At 34.1% G+C, this 25,055-nt stretch overlaps 1 protein-coding gene across 1 annotated transcript in view; it reads left to right on the top strand.

Annotated features, from left to right (window-relative positions):
- ADAMTS19 (ADAM metallopeptidase with thrombospondin type 1 motif 19) overlaps positions 1 to 25,055 on the top strand; it is a gene marked incomplete at both ends in the record, with an annotated part of 288,810 nt that overhangs the window by 148,362 nt on the left and 115,393 nt on the right. The window contains 5 exons of the mRNA XM_079701794.1: positions 2,516 to 2,656; positions 4,077 to 4,227; positions 17,173 to 17,274; positions 22,975 to 23,105; positions 24,042 to 24,214. Coding sequence (XP_079557920.1) covers positions 2,516 to 2,656; positions 4,077 to 4,227; positions 17,173 to 17,274; positions 22,975 to 23,105; positions 24,042 to 24,214 — 698 coding nt within the window. The remainder of the gene's footprint in view (positions 1 to 2,515; positions 2,657 to 4,076; positions 4,228 to 17,172; positions 17,275 to 22,974; positions 23,106 to 24,041; positions 24,215 to 25,055) is intronic.

Below are 25,055 nucleotides of genomic sequence, written 5' to 3'. Positions count from 1 at the left end.
TAAAATATCATATATATATTCCTGTTCACAAATTTTTTATGAAAGACTATTTTATTATTATCTAGATCATTACACAATGAGAAAAGGGAGAATTGGACTATCTTGCCATCATCTCAAACTTAGCATGTGCAAAACCAAGCTTTCCTCTTTCTACTTCTTCAGTATTAACTCTCTCACAAACAGTTATTTTAATGCCCTCATTATGAGAATTCATAGGAGATTATATGCAACTTTTACTGAAATAGAAGTGATTCTGTTGGGTTGCCCAAAAAGTTCATTCGTATTTTCCCATAACCTCTTGCAGAAAACCCGAACGAACTTTTTGGCCAACCCAAATGCATGCTGACTTGGTTCAACATTTAAATACCATTTATAAAGTATGGTTCCCATTTGCCAGGATCTTAGAGCAATGAGTAAGTTCCTATCCTCAAGAAACTGGAGAGATAACCAAAAGTAAAAACATACAGTACAATGTAGAAAACACTGTAGTAATGTTGTTCACAGAATCCTGTGTTGGGAAAACAGAGACAGTACACGTAGGCGAGGTGGAAGTTTAGTAAAAGAAAACCTCCTGAAAGTAATCTACGTGAATCTTGAAGATCAAGTAGAATTTATCCAGGGAAAGGCATTGAAGGCAAGGCACTTTGGATAGGGTCAGGGAGGGAGTGGACTTCAGTGGTTAGTCACATGATTCTAGAGCCAGACTCCTCAATTCAAACATCACTACTTTCCACTTTCTTGTTGTATGACCTTGGGAAAGTTACTTCTCATCAGCAGAAAGGGTATTATAATAGTTCCTACCTCATAGAATTGTTTAATTCAAGCTTATAAACCCCTTTTTTATGGTGTATGACACAGAGAAAATGCAAGAGAATAAGGAACAACATAATGTTTGGGAAACTACAGATCATTTACTCTTGCTGAAAAGAAATGCAATAAATGGCTTGGAAGAAGATTAAGAAACTGCGTACCATGTTAAGGAGCTGGAAATTGCTATATAGGTAATGGAAAAGCAGACGAAAGGCAGCCCAATTGTGTTTTTAAATAGATCTTACTGGAGCAGGGCAGGAGGAAAAGGGAGAATGTTGCCAAAGATTAGAAGCACAGAACCCACTCAGAATGCCATAGTAATTTTCAAGATTAAATATTTTTATAATCCTCTTTAATAGTAACAGAATGAATTGAAAGGAAATAACAGTTGAAAGAAATATTTAGAAAGTAGATTAGCAGGGCTTGCCCCTAACAATTAGTAAATAATTGGGTGATAATTTGGGAGAGGAAGGAATAAATGATGACCTGAAGATTCTTGGGCTAGCAAAAGCACACAAAAGAGAACAAACGAGAAAGAGAATACAGGAGTACATAGAGGTTTGAAAGAGAAAATATTAAGGGCAGCTTTTAGACATACTGAATTTAACAGTCTTCTAATACGTCCATCAGAAGGTAAGTCAGAGTTTTAGAATAGAGTTACAACTTGGAGCAACAGATTCAGGATTCAGTAGAAAAGATGAAGATGGCCAAGAGTGTGCAGGTTTCCCAGGGACAGTTTGTGTTTTATGATAAGTGGAGGAAGACTATCTCGTGAAGCACTTGAGGAAAAATAATACTTTAATGTGTTTTCAGGTTTGATAAAAGGAATGAATAAAGGATCTTTAGTCAAGAGCAAGAATCTAGTGTGATTGAATAGAAACTTACCATTTCTCTGTGCTTCCTACCTACTACTATGTCAAAAATATATCTATAGATCATTTTGATACAGGTGAACTAAGCATGTTATTTACTAGATTGATTGGAAGAATGTTTTTTACTAAGTAAAAACATTGACCTTTAATATAGACCATAAAATTTTAAAAATAAATCAGTCTGAAATCTAATTTTATGTTGACCTTTAAAACCAATTTCTCGGGACTTCCCTGGCAGTCCAGTGGTTAAGACTTCACCTTCCAGTGCAGGGAGTGCAGGTTCGATCCCTGGTCAGGGAGCTAACATCCCACATGCCTCGTGGCCAAAATCCAAAACATAAAATAGAAGCAATATTATAACAAATTCAATAAAGACTTTAAAAATGGTCCACATCAAAAAAACTTAAAAAAAAAAAAAAACTAATTTCTCTCCGCATAGACCAGTGGTTGCCAAGGGGAGGGGAGGGTGTGGGAGGGGTGGAGTGGGAGTTTGGGGTTAGCAGATGCAAACTGGTATATATAGAATGGATAAACAACAAGGCCCTACTGTATAGCAGATGGAACTGTATTCCATATCCTGTGATAAACTATAATGGAAAAGAATATGAAAATGAATGTATATATATATAACTGAGTCACTTTGCTGTACAGCAGTAATTAACACAACATTGTAATTCAACTCTACTTCAATAATAAATAAAATAAAAAATAAAACTAAAAAACGAATTTCTCTCTCATTATTTTAATTATTTAGCTGTTATTTAATTGCAATTATAATAACAGGTTAAAAATATCTGTCTAATGTAATTTTTAAATTTTATATTCCAAATCAGCATGGGGATTAATCATGACAATGACCACCCATCATGTGCTGATGGTCTTCATATCATGTCTGGTGAATGGATTAAAGGACAAAACCTAGGTGATGTCTCGTGGTCCCGATGTAGCAAGGAAGATTTGGAAAGATTTCTAAGGTACTGAGGTCACTAGCTGTTGCTGTGTCATGAATGTGTATGTGTGCCTGCTTCCTCTACCAACCTGGGAGGGTGGTGTGGCAGAGGGGAACAGCCACCAGATTAGGAATCAAGGTACTTGGTTCCACTCCTGGTTCTCCACTGACTCATGGTACGAACTGGGACATATTATTTAACACACTTGTTTCTTAGTTTCCACACTTTCAAACAAGAGGATCGGCAAGGTGATTTGTAAGGTTGAAAGTTATTATAATGATAAAAAATCTTTCATAATATTTAATTGCCTCTTCAAAATTTCTCAGTGGAAACATTTTCATTGTTCATCCCTCTACATCTGTTGTTATAAAGAACCTCTTTAACAAAAGCTCCACCTTTCCACTGTGGTAGTTCTGCACTCTGAATCTTTTTTCATTAATGTCAATGCATAGTTTTCACCATTATAATAGTCCTTGATTCTCCTCTTTTCAACCTTCAACTTTGGTAATACATAGCTTCTGCCTGGTTGGAAAAGGAAATGAAAAAAAGTATTACTGTTCTAATTTTCATTTTAAAGCCCTGTTCTTTACTTTTTCCTTCAGTAATAGAAGGGGAAGCTGAAACAGTACCAGTAGATGTTATGTTAAGTCCCAATTAGTGAGTGAGAGATGCTTAAAGTATCCAAAAGTCTAAGTAAGAAATATAGGAACATCTAACTAGCTAAATTCACTATGCAAATTTATTTTTCCATACCATTTAAATTGTCAAGCTGATTTTTTGTCAAATGAATATTAAAATCTATTAAAATATATTTATTACATTACTATAACTCTTTCCAGAAATATGTGCAGTAGAGTCTGGGCATTCTCTTTGTCACTGTGACAGTAGCCCCTCAGTAGGCCCTAATGAGTGCAGGATTTTATGTAGTTGTCTTCTCATGAATCAGAACTATGATAAAATTAAATTTTACCCCATAAATAGAAGTTGTAGTACAATGTCAAGTAGAAAAATATTCACACTATTAATAGTCACTTGAGAATGCTTTCCATAGATTCCTTAAATCCCAGAATATAGTTGATTTCTTACCTTCATACCTTACTTTTGGACAAGTTACTCTCTGAGCTTCTTCATCTTATAAATATGTAAAATAATAACCACCTCACAGTGTTATGTAGATTAGCTGAGTTAATCCATATGAAAGATCTTTAAAAACAAAAAGTCCTGTTAATTTGAACTTTTTTTTATTATTAGATTTATCATAATGATTATAAACAAATGATTCTCATACATGGGATAATTTCTATGAGCATTCAATAGAAGAGCTTATAAATAAAAGTAAGAACATATTTTAGTAGTATCGAAATGTTTCCTGTTGCTGTGTTAACTAATTATAACACCTTTTTGCATTTAATTCAAAATGTTACACATATCTGCATATCGCCAGGTCAAAGGCCAGTAACTGCTTGCTACAGACAAATCCCCAGAGTGTCAATTCTGTGATGGTTCCCTCCAAGTTGCCAGAGATGACATACACTGCTGACGAGCAATGTCAGATTCTCTTTGGGCCATTGGCTTCCTTTTGTCAAGAGATGCAGGTAAGAGTTGTATGCAGGTAGGATTTTTTTTAAGTGTATGTTCACATCCATTATTTAGAAGTATTGGTTGGAGGAGGGGAAGATGACTTTATTTTAGAGTTTGTGGCTTCAAAGCATCCCAGTATTGGAAAGGATTTTCTAAGAAAAGGTTTCTGCATTTTCCCCCTAACATTTTGAAAGTGATAGAAATAGGTGTTGGTATTTAATTAAAGCCAGGAAGGAATGACCCAAGAATTTCTACTTCAAAAATGACATTGAAGTCAGAAAAGTCTTTGTATTATGCCAGTTCATTGCTTTTGTTTTAAATCTCTTACTTGCTTACATGGTAGGTAACTGGGTGAAAATGTAATAAAAACAATATATGAACATGTAATTTTGGAGGAAGGATTATGTCTTTTAACTCTGAAAATAAATTGTTAAAAATATGTTCTATAGGAATAAAAATTAGAGAGTACATTTCTAAATAGTTAAACTAGAGGAAAACGGTAAATGTCTGATGGTGAACTAAACAGTGTCTTTATATTAGTATTCAGTCACTAGTTACCCTGAAAGGTCAATTGTCCCATTCTAGAAAAATCTAAAATCTGAAAGATTGAGCAAAATGACCTTCATAATTGATGTAAGAATTTAGCTCTATTTACCCTTCCTTTTTTCTTTTCTTCTGTCTTCCTGAAGTTCATCCCCTAGCCGCCCATTTCTTCCTACCTCTTTCCAATACACATACTCACGCACACTTTGTATTTCAGGCTTCAACTGATAATCATGCTTAGAGCTAATTGATAGCTGTATTTCACTGTACCTAAGTTTCTGTGATTACCTCAAAGGAGTTTGGCTTTGTTGAAGATAATGCTGTCTTGGATTACTGGCAGAATAATTAAAATTCATTATAAGGAAAAGGTTATACGGCATTATGACATATGCTTTCTCTGCTTCGTTGTTCTTATCAAAGGAGTTATTCACTTGTTTGTTACTTTCCTCTTATTAATTTCCCACCCTAGTGTGTAAGCTCCAGGGGGGCAGAGTGTTTCTCCAGCACCTAGTCCAATGGCTAACACATGGTAGGCACTCAGTGAATATTTGACTTAAGATTAAAATAAGTGAATGTATGAAGAACTTGGAGCTCCATTAAATGTGACATGTGAAAGAATGTATAGACTGTAATACTCATCTGGCAATATTAGACCTCAAGAGGAACTGATATAGGTGTGTGATTGTGACTGGACACCCAAGGGTTCACATGTGGCAGACAAATGGATCCTTGGAGCTTAGCTTTGGGTGTGATAATTACAGCAGTAACCAGGTTGACTTTGTATTATCTGTCCTAATACCTCTCTGATCTCATCTTCCAATCTTGTTCAATCTACACTCATCTCCAAGGACTTTAGACAATCAAAAATTGGGTCACAATCTTCTTTCTTAAATCGTCATGGTAAAATGAATGTTTTGAGGTCCACAAGTTTGGTTTTGTAGGCAAACACATCTACATGCTGAAATTATCATGTTTTGGAAAACAGAGTAGGCTGCCTATGATTACTATCATACTATTGCATAGGAGATGGTTTCAGTTCATGTAGTACAGAAAATTGATAGACTTGATCAATGAAAATTGTTCATGTTTTATAAAGTACCCCAAGTGTTAGAAAAACTCAGCAAATGATCAACTACAAATGTGATTTTGGTAAATTTTAGATCATTTTTCATAAATACTATTTTTAAAATTTTTAGAAATTATTTTTAATTATATATTGCAGTTAGTTAAATTTTACTAGTACCATTCCATAATATTTTGAACTCTAAAATGGATGCCACAGTGTGTAAATCATTTAGATTTATGACCTATTTTGATTCTTATAACCATTATATGTCACAGTTGATATTTAATCCTGTTTTACAGATCAACAGTTTGAGGCCTGTAGAAGTTAAATAGCACAATTAAGTTATTACATCTATGCAGAGGGAGTGTTAGATGCAAATCCAAAGAATAGAGTATATGTAACCACTATGCTCTACTGCTTCTCATGGAATTCAAACTTCTTTACTTTGTGTCTTTGTATGGGAAAAACCTTAGATCAGATCCTGTGTTAAACTGAATTTGCTTTATCCCTTACAGCACCTACACCATCAGGGTCAAGAAATATTTTAATTGATTTTTTTTTAACTTTTCTAGGCTATTTCCTCTATTTATATGGTTGTTTCTCACTAACCTACCTGCGTGGATTTTTTCTCCACCTATGAAAGTATAACTATTTGTTAGGGGATATTAAATCCGTTTCTTAATATCCTAGGATGTTGCCTTGTTTTAAACTAGGCATTTTGCAAACAGAATTAAGTTTTAGGTCTTAAGTATCCAGAAATGTTTTCCTTTTTTCCCCTGAAATTATCTGTATGTGACATTTTTATTCATAAAACCAGATTTTTCTCTAGTTCTATCTGTGTGTAATTCATTAAGGACAATTTTAAAATAATGCCAGAAAGGATTGGGCTGCTGTGGGCAGCCAGGGAGAAGCAATGCCTCCTAATAGGGGTTTGGTTGGAGAGCACTGGCTGGAAAGGCATGAAGCCTGGGCTCTAACAGTGGTTCTGCCTCTTATTAGTTGTGTAACCTTAGTCAAAACTCTTTTTCTTTCTAAGCCACACTCTATAGAACAAGAAATGGAGCTATATTATCTTTCGAAGTCTCTTAGCACTAAGAGGCTGGACTTCTTTCATTCCAAAATCCAAAACAGCATTCTGATACCACCTTTGAAAAATCATCATTTCCATCCCAAATCAGTGCAGCTTGCAAAGCATAGAAATTAGGTAGGTAGGTAGGTAGGTAGGTAGGTAAATAGGTAGATAGAGCCACAGAAGAGATTATTTAAAAATTCAGTCATTGATTTGATAAATATTTATTGAGTTCCAGCTACTTTCCAGGTGCTGTTCTGTGTACTAATAACACAGTAGGAAGTAACCCCCAGCTTCATGGAGCTTAATTTTAGCTGGGGAAACAGACAATAAGTACATACGTATATAATATGTCAGTTAGTAATAAGTGTTTTGGAGAAGTATAAGTTCAGGTAACAAAGGCAGGGAATACAACCAGGGATGGGAGGGTGGGAATGGTGCTATTTTATACAGGATGATCTGGGAAGGCTTCCTAAAGCAAGTGACGTTTGCTTAGAAATCTGAAGGAAGTTAGGTAGCCAGCCATGCATTTATCTTGGGAAAAATGTAGCAAGAAGAAACAGAAAACAAATGCACTGGCATGGAGTTAGGTTCATATTTTAAGTTTAAGATGTCCATTGGACATCCAAGTAGAGATGTTTGTAGGTCCAGAATAGATATCTATCTGGAAGTCCTCAACAAGTAGGAGATACTGAAGACATGATATTAAATGATGACACTAGGAAATTAGTTAGAAGAGGAATAATTCGAAGACTGAGAACTTAATCACTACAGTATTTAGAGGTTAGGAAAATGAGAAAGCAACAATTAAAACTCTGAAGAAGTCTATTGATAGGAATCGAACCAAGAGAAAGTAAGATCTTGGAAGCTAAGTGAAGACATTTTTCAAAGTGGAAATGATTAGAAATTCCAAAAGCTGAAGACAAGGGGAGTAAAATGAAGTCTGAGAATATGCAATTGCTATGTTTTTCCCACTGGGTTTGGGACACTGTTACTTGATGCTTTCTTGACATCCCCGAACACCTGAGGGTAAGGAGGTAGAAGTTAAAAATATAAGGGGAAGTAGTTATAAGTGCAGAGGATAGACTAGTTCAGCGCGTTAAGCCACTCACGTACACTTTCAAGGGGATACACGTGAAGTCGCCATATCTACCAGTCTGTCATCTAGACTTTATACAAAATGAATCTCCTAGAAGGCAAGCTCCATAACATCAAAAGAGTTGTCAGTCCTTTTTATCACTGTACCTCTGGCACCTAAAAGAGTACTCAGTAAGTGTTTGTTAAATTAATAAGTGAATCAACTGAATGATGGAATAATAACTCTAAAATTTTACTCATAGAAATAGTTGATTCTTAGATATATAATATGTCCAGAGAATATAAAGATAACCATATAAAATATTAATTCAGTGGCATAAATAACAACCTATAAGGGTATGTAGCTTATGTTTCACAGCTTACACATGAGTTAATCAGGCATCCTTATGTCCATCTTATATCTCCATTCAGTTATAAATAAGTGTTGAGCTGCATGGAGTAATGATTTGCAGCAACATTTCAACATGTGTGTTTCTGGTACAATATGAGACAATGGTAGTTGGCCCATAGTATTTGAATTAGATATTGCTCTTCCATTCTTACTGACAAATAGTTATATACAAGCACTAGGGACTCCAACATTATGTACATGCTGATCTAATTAATGATATAAATTTACCCTTAGGATAGCAGCTTACATCTGCAAAATGTTTAAAGGCATAGCTGTAGAGATGCTTGTGAAACATCTCGACCCTCAGCAATAATTGCTCACTCTTCTGCATGAATATGCTAACTTCTCGGATGACCTTATTCCTGAGTCCTAAGCATTTGGTGCCTCTAGACCATCTGTCATCTTGTGGCTGAGCCAGCTACAACTGCATCAAGTTATCTTAATAGCTGCCTAAAATTACTTAGCCTGGCTAGGAATACAGAGGTATGGATGTTTCCTTAGAACCAATAAGAAGTGGCTGCTTGAGAGTTACATTATTTGAGTAAGAAGGAAGTTTGCTAAAAAAAAAAAATGAAGACCTCCAGGAAACTTAAGGTTCTGCCTTTGGTTTTGGACTAGGCACAATGTGAGTTGCATACATATTATATTGTATCGAAAACTTTCTAGTGTAATTGAATCATATGATGACTTAAAGTGAAAGTACCATGTAAAGTTCTAGTTTTACATTTCTCTTATATTGACTTAATATATCAAAGTATGTAGGACTTCTAAAATCTCTCATTTAATCTAATGAACATGCTGGCATTGAAATGAGTACCTTATGAAGAATTCTAGAAGATTGAGTCTCTGTGATTTGGCATTGTGGAATTCCAGAGGCAATAGGAATTAGGGCTAAAAAAGCATGAAATATCCCTTGATGGAAAATAGTTGTTTGGGCAACTAATACAGTATCATTGATAAATCATGTTAAGATTGGTGAAGTTGAAGATTTTTATTGTCCTTTCTTCCTATAAGATCAATAAAGTTATGGTTGGTTAAAGCTACCAGGAATTGAATCTGCCTGTTTTGCCATCTAATCAAAGCTTCATCCTATTCTTTGAGCTTTAGTCCTACACGGTATGTGAGTACATGAGTTTGATGGCACATTATTTGTCTAGATAATCTAGCTCTTTAATTTTTTTCCTTAGGACTATTTTTTTTCACGCCTCCTTATTGACGTGGGCTTTTATTTTTTAGGTCTCTATCTCTGCAAATCGCCTATTTACATTTTGCCCATTTTGTAAACTTTCTTTTTGCTTGCTGATTTGCAGGAGTTCTTTCTATATTCTAGGTGACACTTCCTTAAAGTATGTCATTGTGTGTTAATTTTTTATACAATGTCATTTTAAAATTTTGAAGTGGTTGAATCCATCAAGTTCTCCAATTAAGTTGTGCTGTTTTTGTTTTGGTTTTTTATGTGTGTGTATGTGTATATATATATTCTTTTTCAGATTCCTTTCCATTATAGGTTATTACAAGATATTGGATATAGTTCCCTGTGCTATGCAGTAGGTCCTTGTTGTTTCTCTATTTCATATAGAGTAGTGTGTATCCATTAAACCCAAACACCCGATTTATCCCTTCCCCTCTTTCCCCTTTGGTAAACATAAGTTTGTTTTCTACATCTGTGAGTCTCTTTCTGTTTTGTAAATAAGTTCATTTTGTATCATTTTTTTTAGATTCCACATATAAGTGAAATCATATGATATTTATCTTTCTCTGTCTGACTTCACTTAATATGATAATCTGTAGGTCCATCCATGTTGCCACAAATGACATTATTTCATTCTTTTTATGGCTGAATAATATTCCATCATATATATATATATATATATATATATATATATGTATATGTATGTATATATACACACACACGCACGTGCACACATACACACACCACATCTTCTACATCCAGTCATCTGTCAGTTGATATTCAGGTTGCTTCCATGTCCTGGCTATTGTAAAGAGTACTGCTATGAATATTGGGGTGCATGTAACTTTTCAAATTAGAGTTTTCTCTGGATATATGCCCAGGAATGGGATTTCTGGATCATATGGTAACTCTATTTTTAGTTTTTTAAGGAACCTCCATACTGTTTTCCATAGTGGCTACACCAAGTTACATTCTCACCAACAGTGTAAGAGGGTTCCTTTTTCTCTACCCTCTCCACCATTTATTATTTGTAGACTTTTGGATGATGACCATTCTTACTGGTGTGAGGTGATGCCTCATTGTAGTTTTGATTTGCATTTCTCTACTAATTAGCTATTAAGCTCTTTTCATGTGCCTGTTGGCCATCTGTATATCTTCTTTGGAGAAATGTCTATTTAGGTCTTCTGCTGAAGAATGTGTGGTTTTTGAAGTTCATTATCTGTCACTACATCTTAGATGAAGTATATTATTATTATTCAAAATATCTGTTTGCTTATTTGGTTTGATTGATCCATTAGTACCTGACAGACGTGTTAAAATATCCAACTCAAACTACTGATTTATTTATTTTTCCCTGTATTTCTGTCAGTTATTACCTTATATAATGTTGAATTATATTATAGGTACATACATATTTATGGTTTTTCACCTGTTGATCTGTTTTTCTCTTCTGCATTTTTTATGACTTGTGTCTTAAAATCTATTTTGTCTGGCGTTAAAACCATTATCCTGGCTAATATTTGTCACATCTTTATCTTCAACCTTTCCAAATAAAACATAAATACAAATATGGATATGGATAGATGGGCATGTTTACTAGAGAAAAGCAATGGCTAGATTTTATATTTTTCTGTTTAAACCAATGTAACCATTTTTTGGTATTTTCATCAGCTAGTTTAACATTTTTACATTGATTTAAATTAATGTTTTTTAGGATTTTTATTGTCAGCTTATTTTGTGTTTGTGTTTCTCATTTATGCTCTACTTTTTACTCTTGTTCTCCTCTCCTACTTTACATTGGAGAAACCAAATTTTCCTCTGCATTCAAAAGTCAGACATTCTTTGTATCTTTTTATGTGTATGAGTAATTAGTTCTTTTTTCTTGATGCATAGTATTCCACTGGTATATAACTGTTTTGTTTATCAGTTCACCTCTTAGTAGACATCTGGGATGTTAGCTATTATGAGTAAGGCTACTCAGAAGATTTGTGAATGATTATTTGTGTACACATATGTTTTTATTCTACAATATTAATACATTAACATATTATATATTAATATATTAATTTTTTGCAAACTATGGAGTAGAGACTGGCTGCCTATTTTTGTAAATAAAGTTTTACTAGAACACAGTCACCCCCATTTGTTCACACGTTCTATTTGGCTGCCTTCAAACTACAATGACAGTGATGAATAGTTGCAACAGAGATCGTGTGGCCCACAAGCCTAAACTGTATACTATTTGGCACTTTACAGAAAAAGTTAGCTGACCCCTGTTGCAGCAGATACTCTGGATTCTGTTATACTCCTCCAAATAGTGTTTTGGTTTTTGTTTTCACAGGGAATTAACTTTGTTAGACTCAAACTGGAAACTATCTTGCCTACTGTGGATAGCACCTCATATGTTGGATCAGCTCACTCTTTCCTTATCTGGGCTATTTGGGGTGTGTCCCTTGCATGTATGGTACAGGTGCCACCTAAAGACCTAAACTTCTCTGACTCTCTTCCTTTTGGGATTGTCCCTTCAGGTTTTGGCAGCTTTGACTACATCAGTTTCTGTCTTCATGAGTCTAAAAAGATGGCATATGTTGCTTTAGCCATTGTGTCATGTCATGACCACAAATCACTATCAGGTCAAAGCCACAAAGATGGTGAACTCAACTTATGCCAGTCGGCTCCCCTAAACAATTTACCTGCCTTTGTTCACGTTCCAGAACCACCAGGAAGTAGTTTTTTGCACTTGTTCCACAGTTTATGGTTGTTAGCTGCTGGAGGGAACTTATCCACCATTCCAGAAGAGGAATATTTTTATCTTATATTTCTCTTTCACACAAGGAAATTCTGGATCATTTTTTTTTCAAATACTTCCTTCCCACTTTTTTTTCTTTTCTTTGGGGCTTCATTAACTAGGTATTGACAGTTCTCCTTTCTCTAAATTTCTTCGTACTCCTTGATTTTCTTTAACATTCTAAGATGTGTTCTATTGAGGGGTCCTTTGCAGCATGCTGCTTCATTTGTTGGCTATGCATAGACTACATTTTTCTTCCCATGTCTGTTCCTCAACACCTACCTCTAGCAGTCATAAAGTATATGGAGTGAAGGAGGTAAAAGAGAAGACATCAAATTTAAATATTTAACTGTCAGTGGTCAAATCATTTCTGCTAGGGGATAAAGTTTTTGAGATGTAAATGTACTAGGTTTTTAGTATTTCTTCCCATTAAAAAGGTTAATAATAATGGCTAAAGTCTAATTATTATTGCTTTATGTAATCAGTGTTTATTTAGATTTATCCTCATTTTTGTCAGGTTCTTTGATCACAAGTGCTTTTCAGCCCTTTCCTATGAGGTCATATTCTTCTTGAAATACACCATTTAGAAGTTCCTTTTGGGAAGATCTGTTGGTGGTAAACACTCAGTTTTTGTTTTCTTGAAAGAGTCTTTATTTAACCTTCAGTCTTGAATAAAATTTTAGCTGAGTTCAGGACTCTAGATTGACAGTTATTTTTTTCCTCTTACCACTTTGAATACACCATGTATTCACTTTTTTTATGTTTGTGATGGCCAAGATGCCATCTTTGCTATTTTTCTAATCTTAAAAGGAAACTTTCGGGCCTCCCTGGTGGCGCAGTGGTTGAGAGTCCGCCTGCCGATGCAGGGGATACGGGTTCGTGCCCCGGTCTGGGAGGATCCCATATGCCGCGGAGCGGCTGGGCCCGTGAGCCATGGCTGCTGAGCCTGCGCATCCGGAGCCTGTGCTCCGCAACGGGAGAGGCCACAACAGTGAGAGGCCCGTGTACCACAAAAAAAAAAAAAAAAAAAAAGGAAACTTTCAACATTTCATGGTTTTTTAACGATGTTTGCTGTAGATTTTTATAGATGTCCAGAGGTCCATTAATTTTGAAGATGTGTTCTTCAGTGGTTAGTTTGCTGACTTTTTTTTAAATGAATGGATGTTGAATTGTGTCACAAGCTTTGTATCTAGAGATACAAAAATCATAGAGTTTGAAGTTTTTGATGTGCTTGATTATGTTAATCAAATCTCTAGTATTATAGTAGCCTTGCATTCCAAGAAAAACCCAACATGATCATGATCATCCTTTTTTCGTGGATTGTTGGATTCCGTCTGGTAAAAATTGTGTAGAATATTTAAATCTAAGTTTGTAAATGAGGTAGATCACTATTTTCATTTTCTTTTAAAACTCCTGTCTGGTTTGAGTATCATAAAGTGTGTTTAGGAATATCGCTTCTTTTTCTGTTCTCTAGACAGTTTATGTAAATTGACAAGTTTTTGGATCAGATGTATTCTTTGTGGGAAGATTTTTAACAGTCACTTTTAATTATTCTATGGTTAGGCAATAGTTTCAGCTTTTCTAGTTCTTCTTAGGTCCATTTTAGCAAGTTTTTTGTAAATTTTAAAAAAATATTTTTCCATTTCATATTCATTCTAAAGTTTTTTGGCATAAAGTTGTTCATAATATCTTCCTACTTCTGTTTAAACTTTATGTCATCTGTACTTATGCCTTCATTTTTTATTCCTAATAGTGTTTCTTTTTGCCTTCTCTTTTTTTCTTGATTAATTTTCAATTTTATTAGTATTCATAAAAAACTAGATTTCAGTTTTTTTAATTTCTTTTGAGTCTTTGTACTCTATTTTTTAAATACCTCTCTTTCTCTCTCCCTTACTTTTTTCCTCTCTTCCATCCTTAATAATACCAAGCTGTTCTGTGATAGAAAAGATTGTTTTTGAAAATATTATTCCATACTGAATTACACTTGCAATCAAATGTTACATTATTGAGATTGTAGTTTGAAAGATAATTTATGGATGAACAAGGAGTTACATGTCTGAGATTTAATTGCTACTTCCATGCATATGCACTTAAGGTTTTTTTATTTTAACATAAAATTCAAAACATCTTAATGGAACTATTTGCTATAAAGAAAGACATGGACACAGGTTGTCTTTGAAGATAAATTTTATGATATCTATACATGGACAGTTAATCCATGTCCATTTAAATTATTCCATTGAAATTTTTTTTTCATGTAAACTTTTTAAAAGGCTTCTTGAGATAAACATCCAAATTTATATATGCTTTTAAGGGTCATTTCTTATTATAGAGGAATAAAAAAGGAATGTTGTATTATTTTTATTAGTTTGCAAGGAATGCTGAGTTGTACATTTCTGTCCTGGATTCCTGTACACAGCATTTTAAGTTTTGAAGTTCTGTTCTTAATTGACATAGTAAGTGATTTCAGTAATTATGTTGAAAAGAAGATTTGACTCTGGCCTGTGTAACATACAGAGTGTTTGGTTCTAACAAAATACCCAGTCCTGCTCCTCTTAAGAAAGGGCTTGGTATTACATAGTTCTAACATCACGCATCTGAGATGTTGCACTTCTCAAGGAGAAAACAGTCCATTCCATTTCTTCACTATTTTATTGCTTTACTTTTTACAGTTTGGTTTGAATCCTGAATCTGAGTTATCTTTCAGAATGAGGCTATAATTTACTTACCAAAAGATCCCCAGAACTATAGAACATAAAGGGTAAAGAGATCTCCTCTATGAGAGATATATTCTGTATGACTGTGCTTATCTTGAAAAGCTGCCAGGTTTACTTTTATGCTCTCAGTGCCTCAAGTGGGAATCAGTTAGAGTACCTGCTGTTTTGAATAGAAGCTAATGGTGGAAGGTCAGAATTTAGGCCACCACAGTGTTCAACAAGCAAGTATGATTTTAAAACTACAGCATAGACAAGATTTGCCTTTTAGTTCAATATGCATTGGTTAACTAATGAACTTGACTAAAATAATTCATGTTATAGCACAACTAAGCCTTATTGAATATTAATAAAGCAAAATTCTTCTTTGGTGGAAAATTCAGCATTTGACCCCATAATTATAAAATATCATTAACAAGAATGTCTTGGAGAAAAAAATAAAAACTTTTAGGAACTAAAATTCTCAGGTTAGATATCTGTTAATTCAAATATAAATGTGTCCACAAAAGTACATGATAAACAACCTCTCCTCTTATTTTCAAGAGTCTAAAATATTGCAGAGAAGCTATTTCATTTAGGTATTCTTTAAAATTAGTTCCTGGATGAATTTTTGGTAAATGATATGTGACATAAAAGCAAAGAAATTAAGCTAAATCATATCCTAAATATAATAAGATATATTTGTATGAAATATTTTGAAGCAGAAAAACTATCTGTCACAGCACATAAAATAGCATAAATAGAATATACCACACTCCTGCCATAGACTATTGAATTTTCAAGAACTTACAAACATTTCAGAAATCTACATTTTTAAATAAAGAAAGAATAGGAAAATAATATTTGGGGAGTTGTAACAAATTCGGAGAGTTGTAATAGACCTGCTTGAAATCTTAGTTTAAATTTATGATTCCCAAAGTATTTAGTAGATTTGAGTCATAAGTTAATTTTAACTTTACAGTGATTTTCAGTTTGTTTTGAACACCACTCCCAGAGTAAACCCCTTAAAATAGCCTTTTTATCTTATCAACCTGCTGGTCAACTGCTGAATGATTTCTTTTTCCCTCCAAATATGTAGTCCTGGCATTCAGGATCTGGTTTTTCTGTCTTTAAAATCTTGTTCCCTACTCCCTACCCTTATATGACTCCTCCCATCTGACTGTTCTTCTCACCCTTTCAAGACTGTCTTTCACATCAACACTTACTTGTTCTGTCCTTATCAACCTGCTTTCTTCCAGCCTTTACTTCAAATATATGGATAGGTAGTCACACAATCATCTTCAAGACAGATTACTCCAGTCGCTTTAAGTATGCCGCATGGATTTGATATTTCTGTGTAATTTGTTAATAACAGGCTTGTATCTAAAAAACTTCAGCCATCCTATAGAAATAGAAAGTCCTTAAGTATGTGGTAGTTTTGCCTCTTTATCTGTCTCTGGGTGGCCACAAGTATAGAGTTCTCTTCTTTCAGTGTTGTGTTTATGCTGTTTTATCTCACTATTTTTTGTTTGTTCCCTCAACTTTTCCCTAGAAAAAGTTAAATGTATTCTGGGTACCTAGAACTCATTCATACTGAGGTAAAAATGACTGATAACAGGGGAAATATGCCCACTGAGAGTCTCTGTATTGCATCAGGGGCCAAAGCTATGTGATGAAATAATGAAGTACTAACATGGCTTGTCGGCATACAGCAAAACATAAGTGAGGACAGGCTTTAAGATAGGAGGTACTAAATCATACCATAAGCTCATTACTTTAATTTTTCCAGCCTGGTTCATGTAATGGTATAAATAATGATTTTTAGCTTACAGTTTTCTGCTGTAGCTACTTAAGCTTGTGTAATCACATGTGTTTTATTTAAAGAAATTTTAAAATAGTTAAATTTATGAAACAGATTTTCTATTTTTATCAGTCTTCTCATCACTATAAATAAGCCATACACTATTTCAATTATAAGTTTAATATTAAAAGTACCTAAAGTATATTTTTCTTCAAATCATTTCTGATGTTCTGTTAAAAGAGCTCTCTCAAACCTTATTGACTTAACCTCAAAAATGTGATGCCTTCCCCTTATTAGTTATTATACCCTTGTTTTCAGCATGTTATTTGCACAGGGTTGTGGTGCAAGGTAGAAGGGGAAAAAGAATGCAGAACCAAACTAGATCCACCAATGGACGGAACTGATTGTGACACTGGTAAGGTAAGTCATTGGTGCTGCCTGAAATTAATAAGAATATTAAGTGAAACTTAAGAAACTTGCATTTTCTCCTTACTAGTTATGAGTGTAACTGGTAAGACATTTTCTTCTGCCAGTTACATATGTATCTTTCTTAACACCAGTGTAATACTTTCAGTATATATAAAGTTTCAGCATTTCCTCTATTTTCAATTTTAACACTTATATTTTTGCAAATCCATGGGTTTTTAAAATATCAATGCAGTAATTTTTTATTGTTGATTATGACAATGTGGAGAGTTGGATGTATGTATTACTTTAACAAAAATGAAATATTTTACTATTAAATTACACATAAGTAAAAGATTCACAAATAAATCATAAATAGTAAAACTCAGCTAATGAATCCTTTAAAGTATAAAATATTGTCTTAGGAGAGCCACCAAGTATAGTTTTTCCTTGTCATTTCAAGCAACGTAAATAAAATATTCTGGGGGATTAGTAAACATTTGGCTGTCTAAGTTGTTTAATCTAATGTGTTTCATAAGGCTATGGAAATGTATTAGTACACATTTCCAGATCATTTCAATTGCTATTGAAAATTAATTTTCTTTTGAAGAATATTAAGGCGTTAGATCCCATATAAACTTACAATTACAGTTAATTTAATCAAAAGATAATCATTCAATAGTTTACATAATTTTCTAATTTTTATTCTATGAAGGGAAAGTAGAACAGTTATTACTTTACTCATTAGATGTAAGATCAGAAAACTTGCCTCTGAAGAACATGAATTTTTACTACATTTGAAAAGAATCAACAACATAAAGATTACTTGGGGTGAATTACTTAGTGAAAAAAATTAAGTCATGTAGAGGGCTAGTTTAAAAGCACATCAATTTGAAAAATGGACAGAAATGGAAATCTAGCAATTCCAGTTCTAGAATTTTGTCCTAAGTAAATACTTATACCTGTGCAAAAAGACAGGAACGTGTGCATGTACACACACAAACACACGTACACACATGCTTATGTCAGGATGCAACTTGCTGTGGTGAGAAATGAGGTACAATAAAAATATTCATCAGGAGAGGAATGGTTCCAGTGTAGCTGTTAACAGAATGAGGTAAATATATATGTATTAAATTGAAAGCATCTATAAGACATGATAGTTTGTATAGAGACATGTCAGAAAAAACTGATACTTTATATGATACCATTTGAGAGTTAGGGAATAAAACAATTTGCATACAGATGTGAGTATACACACAGAGTATATATTTTTAAACTCATAGAAAATGGTTTGAAAATATAAACGCCAAACTATAATTAGCAGTTGACTCTTGGGAGGGATGTGGAATTGATGGATGGAATAAAACAATGGGAATTGAGGGTGAATATAACTTTTCTCCTGACATTTCTGGATTGTTTGACATAAGCATATTGTCATATTACTTCTGTGATTTCTTTAATGAGAAAACAAAAAATGTACAAATTAAGTCCCAAATAATAAAAAAGGACTAGAAATATTTTATCACTAGATATAGTCAGTAAGAAAATGATTTCTTGAAAGAGAACTTCTGTGAATATCAGTCAGTTGTTTACAGACTGCCAAATGTGTTTTCTGTGGGCTTATATGGAGCGTCAGAATTTGGATTTGTTTTATTTTTAAATTATACACAAAAGTACAATAATGTATGTATATTGGGCAAGCCTCATGGTATTATGCTGAGTAATTTATTGCTTGAGTCGTAAAACTCTGCACCAGCAATAATTTCCATCATCCCTGAAACACAAAAGCAGTAATAAATAGAGATAACCAAATATTCAGCCACATGTCTTCAAACATCACACAACCCATTTGTCTTACTTAGTTCTTCATTAGCAATATAAAATCTGTTCATTTTTATAATCTGGTGTCCTAAATATTTTTCTACTATTTTTTTCTTCTGATATTTATGAGAATAAATTGCATTCTTTAGCTCTCTAAAATAAACTTATTCTTTCAGCAATCAAAATTGTAATAACTCTTTAAACGTAAATGGTTTATTTCCCTATAATTGTGCTAATGATATTCTCTTAGTGGTTCTGTAATGCTTTGTGTATTGAAATAACTAATGAACTTCTCAGTTCCTCAGGCCACGTGGGCTTCTTCAACTATCCATCTGTTCCAGCTGTTGTAGGAGCCATCATGACAATAGCTTCCAGCACTCTGCAGTTGAGGGCTGTAGGGATAAAATATTTGGATGCTTGCAACCTCGCGCTAAACACCGCTAGCTCAGTACATGGCAAACCAAGAAACAAAGCTGAGAATTTTGTAATGTGTTACACTCTAGTGATGTTAATTTAGCTGTATAACTATTTCATCTAAGAGTATATAATTAAGTCTGAGAAGGTGCTGACCAGAATTCTATGATTCAAAATGATTTTTTAAGAGATTTTATTTATTTATTTATTTGTTTGTTTATTTATTTATTTATTTATTTATTTATTTATTTTTGGCTGCGTCGGGTCTTTAGTTGCGGCGTATGGACTCTTCACTGTGGCTCATGGGCTTCTGTCTAGTTGTGGCGTGAGGGTTTTCTCTATCTAGTTGTGGCACGTAGGCTCCAAGGCACATGGGCTCTGTAGTTTGTGGCAACGCGCGTGAGCTCAGTAGTTGTGGCCCGTGGGCTTAGTTGCCTCACGGCATGTGGGATCTTAGTTCCCTGACCAGGGATCGAACCTATGTCTCCTGCATTATAAGGTGGATTCTTTACCACTGAACCACCAGGGAAGTCCCAATTCAAAATGATTTTGAAGATAGGGTTATCTACTATTTATGGACAGCATTTTCCAAATTAAAAGCAGCCTGTTTTCTTTCTTCTCCTTTTCTCTACTATCATCTGTATTTACATTTATATTAACAGAGATCCAAGAGTTGATAAATGATTTGGTTTAAACCAAGAAATGTATGTTTTTTACTTAAAATATTTTCTAGGAATTGGAGGATGGGGAAGGAAAGCTAAATACCAACTGACTAGAATTTTAGACTGTTTTGAAGGATGCTACGTAACATATTTCAATTATTTACTTTCCTAAGTTCCTAAAGGATGAAATTACCACCATCGTTCTTGATTAAAAAATGAAGGATGTAATATCCTTACAGTCACAAATTTGCAAATGGAGACAGTTTATTGCCTTTTTTCTTCCTCTTCTTTCATCTAACAATGTGTGTACAAGAAGATTTGTTGAGAGAATAATGTTTCCTTTGTCATCTTCATGAACCTCTTCCAATTGGGTGTTTTCATCAACTTCCTAGGCATATTTCCATAAAAATTTGAGAGAATAGAAATATAGTCAAACTTTTTTAGGTCATGTACTGTCCCAGAAATAAACTATATTGTATATCTCCTTAGCATTTTCATAAATCAGACTGAATTATTCAATATGAGAAATTTTGAGTTTTTTAAATCATGCATAATATAATTTTTTGAAGCTAAAAAGTACAAATGAAACAAAACATCCTGCTAGAGAATTCATGAAAAGCAGCATTAGGATCATTTTATGTAAAACCCAATAGAATATTTTATATAGTAGTTTAAACAAAACATTTAACACTTTGCCCAGTGTTGAAACACAGCACCACCTAGAAGACAGAAAAGCAGGTTCTCCATAGTTTTGTCCAGAGATCTGGTTATCTGCAAGGGGATGAACTTTAACTATTATACTATGCTTTCTTTAAATTTCACTTATTTGTATATGCAAATTTGGCTTGCATATCTGTTTCCATTTCTCTTCATCTGCCAGACGTGTCTAGTTTAAATGATGTGCAAGTCTAGATCTGGGTCTTTCCCAGAATATTTTTAGTCAGCTGTGAACTCTAGCCCAGCCTTTCAATGCCAGCTTACTGCTAAATCGGCAAGGAGCTGTGATATGCACTCGGGGGAAAAATAAACACCCTTCACCTAGGCCAAAACAACTTGACCAATTGAAGTTTGACAGCTTTCACACTGGATTTTTTTTTTCCATGAATGGCATAACATCATTAAATCCTTAAAACCAGTAAGTTGTTTAAAAGTTTTCACAAGGTCTGTTTGTTTTCCTCCTTTTGCAGTTTTCAGACTGAATCTTCATATAAAATCTCAGTTTATTTAATGACAATCTTAGCATGTCAATACACTCTGAGTTGTTGAGGTTTTGTTTTGTTTTTTCCCAAGCCTGGATTTAAAACTCCTTGAATCCAAAAAAGGTTGAATTTAAAATCTGACATTATTAGAGAAAATCTGCAGGAACTGATTATTTTATTGCATAGAAAAACATTAACTGGGCTCACACAAAACTACGTAGCATAGTTTTCTAAGTTCTCTCTTCTAAAAACAGCATTTAAAAACATATTATCAAAATAAGTTTTAAAGAAACAGATCAGTTAAGATCAGAATGAATAGAATTTTGGTGAGATTTCTGGAAACTTATTAATAAAATTAATATAATGATATATAATTTGTTATTAGTATTTTTATTATAGTTAATCTTTATTAAATCTTTGCTAAGGACTATGCATTGTGCCTAGTTTCACTCAACTTCTGAAAATTCTATTAGGTAAATATCAATATGATTATCATTCACATTTTGAAATGGGAAAACTAAGAATCAGAGAGCTGCTATAATTTCTTCAAAATCCCTTATAAATCATGTTGCCATTAGTGCAAAATATCGTTTAGGGCTGGAAGGATCAGCTTGCTCAACCCTTGTGACTATACAATCATTTATCTAAATTTTTTTAATCTTTACTTATTATTTCCAACATGGTTTTGTTTAATTAATTTTTACCTTTAATATGTTTGCTATGATCATGATAGATCTGATTTTCCAGGAATAAAGAGAAATTATAATAATCTGTCCACAAAGTCCTGGCAACCATTCCTCGGTGGCCACAGAAACAGCCTCTTTGGCTGTTTTTGTTTAAGGTTAATGATAAAATAAATATAAAAAATAGAATGAGCACACTCCTTTCTCTTCTTTCTTTGCTGTCTTTCTCAGTTAATAGATACCAAATAACATATAGAATAATTGGAATGAAATGATAGAATTTCAGAAAGTCTAATTGTTCAAGTCTTTCGAATAAACAGCTTTTGAAAGAAAATTTGCTATGATGTTAATGCTTGAATTTGACAGAAACTTTCAGAAAAAAAAAACAATATAAAGGAAAGTGCTAAAATTGAGTCATACTCTTTTTTTTTAATTTACAAGGAAAGAGAGTACCCTGAATCACTGACAGTTTAAATCAAAATTGCTAAATTTGCTAAAATGTCTGCTTCATTCTAGTTAAAGACATTTATATCTTACGTACCATTCTTATATTGATACTTGACCCTACGCTTTTTTGGTCCTCTCTTTTAAATTGTTATGTTTCTTAAAATGTGTTAGTTTTTCTTCCTGGCTGTACAACCCCAGATTCCTTCTTTGCCCTATCTCCGTCACAAGTACTAAATTCTCAGGGCTATAGTACAAATATCTGTGTGCTGTTCTTATGACAAGACTGTATGATCTGACATGAGAAATGGACCAGTGTATTACTATGACAGTAAGCACGTGTCAACTTATTTTTGGTCTTTTGCAATTCCACATGTTTGGGGTTCTTAGCAGACCTGATTTAATCTCAATTCCAGTGACTCTATAGGCCAGTGAATGATTTTCCGTTGTGCCCTGATTTGTTCACCTAAGACATAACTTTTGGAATAGTGGTGTAAGGCTGGAGAGTGTACCAGCAGGACCTCAGCACCTGGACTCGTGGCTGGAGAGTGGAGCATGTGGAGTCCCTGTAGCCGAACCTGCAGTTCTGGGATCAGCAGTCGAGAGCGCAAATGTCCTGGGTAAACGCAAAGTTCCTGGATTGGGGGAGGGCATTGTTTTCTTCAAGTTTGAAATTAAAAGATTTTACTGATAAACCATGTTGGGGGCCAAAGAAACTTCTCAAACCTCACTCCACTTTGGAAAACAGAAAAATCCCTTAAATTATTTTATGTAAAATCTCCCTTCAAAGAAGAAAATAAGACCAAACTTTCTAAGAATAAATAATTAAACACTACACAGAGTGGTGTTTTGAGTACAAATCAAATAAAAAATTGTGTTGAAATAAGCAGGGAGAGATGTGTTAGAAAAAGTAAGTCACCATTAAAAGGAACTGTGAGAGGAGCCAGAAGCTGATAGGACTTCAGAAAGAGAGGGAATGAGGGCAACATGAATGTCAGTAGAAGCTAAGAATGATGAGAAATGAAATCCTGCTGAGCACATGTATGGATAGGGAGCGTCCAAGATCAGCTTGCTTGTCTCCATCATTCCTAGAGTGATCCTAGGAAAATGTGTGAGAAAGTCATTTCAGCTTTATGCTTTAACTTTGGTGTGGATTCAATGGCCCAGTTCCTCAACAAGAGATTTTAAAGAATGTATGTGAAAACCTTAGAAGCAACTCCTTAATAATTCTTAGCCCCACTCTTTCATGGGAAGTGCAGGCTTTCTATTTTGCCCCCAACCTCTGCCCTTTACCTTTCTGTATCATTTTCATGGCAAATGGGCTCTTGTTTCTCATGTATTTTGGAAATTAAATGGCTCAAAGATTGGAAAAAATATATATTTTTAAATAAACATATGGATTTCCTACCATTACCAATCATTTAACCTGTCCACCTTTTCAAAAGTAGATTTAATATAAAGGATTATACCTTATTAATATATTGCCTTTTGATTTTTTTAAATGAGGAGTTAACATAAAAAAAGATAAAATTGATTATTTGTACTGTCTTTTCTAGGCTAGGTTCTGAAGCAAGGGATTGTAATGGTCCCAGAAAACAATACAGAATATGTGAGAATCCACCTTGTCCTGCAGGTTTGCCTGGATTCAGAGACTGGCAATGTCAGGCCTATAGTGTTAGAACTTCGTACCCAAAGCATGTACTTCAGTGGCACGCTGTCATGGATGAAGGTATGACCAACCAGATCGCCACCATCCTAGTTATGTAGACTTCTAGGTTTGCAAGGTGCTTTACAATAGTGGTAAATATTGTTTTACAGTTTATATTCTAGGTATTTCAGAGCTCTGTTTTTTCTACCTTTACTGGTATATAACAACCACAAGCACTGACTAAAAATATATTTTAAAAATATAGAGATATTATACACCAATGACATAAACTAAAATTTAAAAAGGGTGACAATACAAAATGCTGGTGAGGATGAAGAGAAACTAGGTCTCTCATGCGTTGCTGGTAGGAAGGTAGAATGGAGCAGCCACTCTGAAAATTAGCTTGGCAGTTTCTTTAAATAACTAAGCATACACTTTAGAAAGCACAGTCTTGGTTATTTATCTCAGAGAAATGAAAATTTGCAACCACAAAAAAATGCTGAACACAAATGGGCACAGCAGCTTTATTTTCTATAGCCAAACACTGGAAACAGTCAAAAAGGTTCTAAGTAGCTGCAGGGTTAGGAAACTGAGTTATATCTGTGCCATGGGGTATTATGCAACAGTACACAGAACACTCTGTTAACATATGCAGTGACCTGGTGGATGTCACAGCGTTATGCTGAGTAGGAAAACCCAATCTCAAAATGTCTCACACTGTATGATTCCTTTTATATAACATTCTTGAAGCCACAAAAGTATCAAGATGGAAAACAGATAGATGAGTGGTTACCAGGAGTTAGGGGTGGTGGTGGGAGAGGGATGGGTGTCCCTGTAAAGGGGTAGCACGAGGTAGAACTAGAGATCTTTATATAAAGTGCAAATTGGCTCATTCTGATCTCCCAGTTAAAGCATTTCAGAG

Source organism: Hyperoodon ampullatus (assembly GCF_949752795.1).
Source record: "Hyperoodon ampullatus genome assembly, chromosome: 4".
Lineage (NCBI taxonomy): Eukaryota > Metazoa > Chordata > Mammalia > Artiodactyla > Ziphiidae > Hyperoodon > Hyperoodon ampullatus.
Note: the sequence above shows the minus strand (reverse complement) of the source record. Positions and strands in the feature narration are given on the sequence as shown.